The 4,880-nt window shown below is 56.8% G+C and overlaps 1 protein-coding gene across 1 annotated transcript; it reads right to left on the bottom strand.

Moving 5' to 3' along the window:
• Positions 1–529: 529 nt before the first annotated feature.
• On the bottom strand, positions 530–1,507 carry LOC104616324 (proto-oncogene Mas-like). The gene has a single exon (XM_010295322.1). The coding sequence runs from the start codon at positions 1,505–1,507 to the stop codon at positions 530–532; it is 978 nt and encodes a 325-aa protein (XP_010293624.1).
• Between the last annotated feature and the right edge of the window lie 3,373 nt (positions 1,508–4,880).

A 4,880-nucleotide genomic window follows, 5' to 3' on the forward strand; every position in this document is an offset into this window, starting at 1 on the left:
CCCCGCGGGGCAGCAGCAGAGGCCAGCTCTGCTGTCGCAGCGTCTCTGTGCCGAGGGAACCAGGGTCAGGAGGGGACCGCACCGCCCCACGGATGAGCCGCATGGCCGCTTCCCACGGCAGCGCTTGCCTCTACGCCTTGCTCAGCCTTTCACCTCAGCCTGGGTGCAGCGGTGCCGGCGAGGTGCCCACCGGACCCCCTTGGCTTGCCCGTTTTCGCAATCCTTTTTGCAGAGCCCTGCCTTGCTTGGCCAGCAGAGATGGCCAGAGCTCCCCCAGGGACTAATGTGTCAGACCTTCCCCAGGCAAGAGATCCCCCAAAACACCGCAAAACACATCTGCTGAGCCAAAGGAGCCAGAGTTTATTCACTGGGACCAGGGCAGGGAGGGTCGTTGCAATCCCAGCCCGGGCACAGGGACCGAGCCCGGCTGAGCGGTGCTGCACCGGGTCCGTGCCACGTGCCCCCATGCCTCCATCCCCCAGGCTGCCTGCGAGGCTCCACATCTCCAGGCCTCCTCGCCAGCAGTGCCTTATACAGTGGTCCCCACTGCAGCATCCTCAGGCCCATGGCTCTCCTCCTCGCTCACCGCTTTCTCTTCGAACACTCGGAGGAGAGCGACTTTCGCGGAGCCCTGGAACTGGCGCTGCCAGCAGCTCCCCGCCAGGAAATAAATGAGTGGGTTGATGCTGCTATTCAGTGATGCCAGCAGGTAAGAAATATGAAGGTAAAACTGGTTTAAATAAATAGGATCAAGGAAAACCACCACACTGAATGGCAACCCAAAGATGAACAAGAAGATCACGTTGAGCAGGACAGCAACATAGAGTTTCCCTGGGTGTCGTCTCTGTGAGCCGCGTTGGAGTTTGATGAACAGGGAAAGGTTGGAAAGTAATGGGAATAAAGAGAAAATGAGAAAGTTCACAATGCTTACACCTCGTAATAGTTGTACACAGCTTATATTCAAACGGAAATAACAGCTAATGAAAACGAAAGAAACAAAAAGCCCGGCAAAAGCCCAGAGCACTCCACACATGATGCCTGACAAGTGCTTTGGGCGGCGACACCGGTACCAGATCGGGAACAAAACAGACAGGCACCTCTCCATGCTCTTTGCTGTCAGGAGATACATGCTGGCAAAATACCAAAACAGAAACAGATCCATCAGGATATACTTGATCAAACTATGTTCAAATAAGAAATGACAAAAGGCTTTTGAAATAATGTATAATGTAGGTATAACAAGAAGGAGCAGGAGCAGAGAGAAGTCAGCGATGGCCAGGTTCAGGACACAGATGGTGAAGGGGCTCCTCTTCATGTGGAAGCCCAGGACCCACACGACTATCATATTGCCCACAGGTCCACACAGGCAAACACCAATACAGACACCTGAAATTATCAACAACATATAATCTTTCGGTATGCACGGAGACTGATTAACTGCCGGAGAGTCTGCATATCCAGAAGTCACGTAGTTCAGAGAGAGGTCTGTTGTGTTGGCCTCCACCATGGCCAATGACCCTGCTCTGGGCAGCCACCTTCTCCTTCTCCCACCACCTCCTAGGAGAAACGAGGAAGGAGCAGGAAATGAGGGGCATCGGCGCTCCCAGCACTCGCCGTCTCTCCCCACGGCCCCACGCCAGCCCCAGGTTGTGCCGGGAAGGACCCGGTCCCCTGCCATGCCCGGGAAGAGCTCCCAGCCCTCCAGCCCTGTCCCTGGCCTGGAGGCATCTCCCACCTGCCCGTCCCTGGCCTCCTACCTCCTGGTGCTCCTGGGAGCAGCGCTGCCGCAGGAGATCCCGCACACGGGTTCCGCGAGGCCGGGCTTGCCGGGAGAAAGGGACTGGTGATGGGTGCTGTGGCCTCCCCGCTCTGCTTTGGCCTCGTCCCTCGTGCCCGAGGAGCAGACCTTTGCTCAGGGATCACGTCCCATGGTCAGGAGAGTCCCCATGGTTAAGGCCGTGGGACTGTCAGGGATTTCTGAGGGGTTTCTACTGGTTCATCCCCGTTGTTGATGGTCCCTGTCCCATCTCACTCATTCTCATCTTTCTGTCTTCCTCCTGCCCTGCCAAATCTCTTCCACACCATCCCCTTGGCGATGCCGTAAGGATAGCAAAGGAACAGAAGAGAGTTAGGGGAAGTCCTCCACCACCAGCTTCGCAGAGCAACACCCAGGAGACCCCGCCATGGCGAGCTGAAGCTGGAGAACGGGGGTGTAGAGATCCTGAGCAGAAGACCATTATACATCGTGGAGTCAGTGACCCACAAAACGCTCAACCTGAGCAGCCGCAGGCCCGTGCTGTGCCATGCCGTGCTGTGCTTTGCTGTGCATGTCCCTTGGCCGCGGGATAAACGTGGTAGGTTGACAATAAGGCAGGAGCCCGCAGGCAGCTCCTACTGGGTGCTGGTGATTACACCACCTGCGCGTCCTTGCCTTTATCTGAGACCGCTGCAGCGGTTCTCATGTGAACGCCCTTTTTGTCTGACAACGCAATGAGTTGTTTTCTTTTTCAAGAATAAGCCTGTAATAGCTCAAATGAGCGTAACGGGGTAACCTTTCCACGGACAGGGTCTGCCCTGACCGGAGGTCTGTTTGATGCTGCAAGCCCTGGGGGTTGCAGCCCCTGAAGGGACATGAGGTTATCTGTGCTATCCTGCCCTTCTTCACAGTTTTAGATCTAGTAAATGGCATTTAAAATGATACTTTACAGAGTCTGAGTGCCTTTCTTAACAGAATCCTAACTGATCAGCAGCTCCTGGTGAAAAATTGGGGGGAGGAAAGGAAGGGAGTGATGTGGCCAGCCCTGACTGACAAGATCGCCGTGCATGGGACACGTGAGGGGAATCTGTCACCGATGAGATGAGATTGTGAGGGGACTCTCCTGACCATGGGACGTGATCTCTGAGCAAAGGTCTGCTCCTCGGGCACGAGGGACGAGGCCAAAGCAGAGCGGGGAGGCCACAGCACCCATCACCAGTCCCTTTCTCCCGGCAAGCCCGGCCTCGCGGAACCCGTGTGCGGGATCTCCTGCGGCAGCTCTGCTCCCAGGAGCACCAGGAGGTAGGAGGCCAGGGACGGGCAGGTGGGAGATTGCTGCCGGCCCGGGACAGGGCTGGGCCAGGGACAGGGCTGGAGGGCTGGGAGCTCTTCCCGGGCATGGCAGGGGACCGGGTCCTTCCCGGCACAGCCTGGGGCTGGCGTGGGGCCGTGGGGAGAGACGGCGAGTGCTGGGAGCGCCAATGCCCCTCATTTCCTTCTCCTTCCTCGTCTCTCCTAGGAGGTGGTGGGAGAAGGAGAAGGTGGCCGCCCAGAGCAGGGTCATCGGCCATGGTGGAGGCCAACACAACAGACCTCTCTCTGTTCAGCAATTCCTTGTATGATGTAGCGCATGGGAGAGAGGGCCAGTCTTGTGAATCACAGACTTCCACAGTTCACTTTTTCGCACTCTTTTGGTGGGGTGTTGGGCTCCGTGGGCTGCTGGGGAATGGGGTAGTCGTGTGGGTCCTGGGCTGCCACGTGAGAAGAGCCCTTTCACTGTCTACGTCCTCAACCTGGCCATCGCTGACTGATCATCTTTTTTTGTTTACCATTTTTGTTACTCGGTGCAGGGTTTTTTTGTGTTTGAACTTCCTAGATGTAATTTTCATGGCAGTTTACCTCCTCTTCCTCTTGTCACCTTAGCAGCACGTATCTCCTGACAGCAATCAGTGTGAAGCGACGTCTCTCTGTCCTCCTGTCAATTCGGTGTCTATGCCGCTGCCACAACCACTTGTCAGGTGTCGTGTGTGGGGTGCTCTGGGCTTTGCCTGGCGTTTTCATTTGCTTAACTTCTATTTGCTGTGATTTTTACCTAATGTCTGCCTGTAGCGACATATTCAGAGGTGCAGACCTTCTGAGCTCCCTCACATTCTCCACCCTGCCACTGCTGTCAAACTCAATCCTATTCATCAAACTCCTGTGTTGCTCGCCGAGGCGTCCCCCGGGGAGGCTGCACACAGCGCTTCTCCCCACCAGCCTCTTCTTCGTCTTTGCTGTTCCTTTGACTGTCGAGCAAGTTTTGGAAGGCTTGTTCATTGAACGTGGTGAACTTTGGACAAATGCATTGTCCCTGCTGGTGGCTGCAAAAAGCAGCATGAACCCATTAATTTACTTCCTGGCGAGGAGCTACCAGCAGCGCCGGTTCCAGGGCTCGGTGAAAGCTGTCCCGCAGCAAGTGTTGGAAGAGAAAATTGTGTGTAAGGAGGGAAGCATCCTGCCCGGGGAGGCAGCTGTGGAGATGGCTGGCTGAATCCCCGCTGTCGAGGGGAGGGAGGCCGGGGCTGCTCCCGTGGGGCAGAGCGGAGAGGCAAGCGGCTGAGCGGGTGACGTGCCTCCTCTGCCTGGGACTGTGGTGGGGACAGTCACTGTGGGAGCATCCTCAGGTCTCCTCGAGGCTGATTCCTCTCCTCATTCCTGGTATGAGGCGATACCGTGCAAGGGGCACAGACCAGGTAGGGCAGGGGAGGAGGAGCGACCCTGGATGTTGGCCAGGTCTGGACCCTGCATGCCAGCTTCTCCCTCGCTTGAACTTAAGACCAAGCCTGGAGGGCTCCGGTGCAGTGTGTCAGCCCATGGGAGGCTGCTCCCAGCAGACATGGGGTTCGTTGCAGCTACCTCAGGCTCATACAGAGACATCCGACGGTGCAAACGCTGGTGGGAGTGGGGAGACCTCAGGCGGGGGAACACGGCGGGGCAGCAGGGGCTGAAGATGCTGATCCCCCCAGGCAGCCCGGCGGGGAAAGAGGGCCCCCATGCCCTGGACCCAGCCTTAATAAGCTCTTGCACCCTTTGGTCAGTGAGAGTCTTTGTGGTCTTTTGGGGGATCTAAATCTGCTTTTTTGAA

Source organism: Phaethon lepturus, unplaced genomic scaffold (genome assembly GCF_000687285.1).
Source record: "Phaethon lepturus isolate BGI_N335 unplaced genomic scaffold, ASM68728v1 scaffold24909, whole genome shotgun sequence".
NCBI lineage: Eukaryota > Metazoa > Chordata > Aves > Phaethontiformes > Phaethontidae > Phaethon > Phaethon lepturus.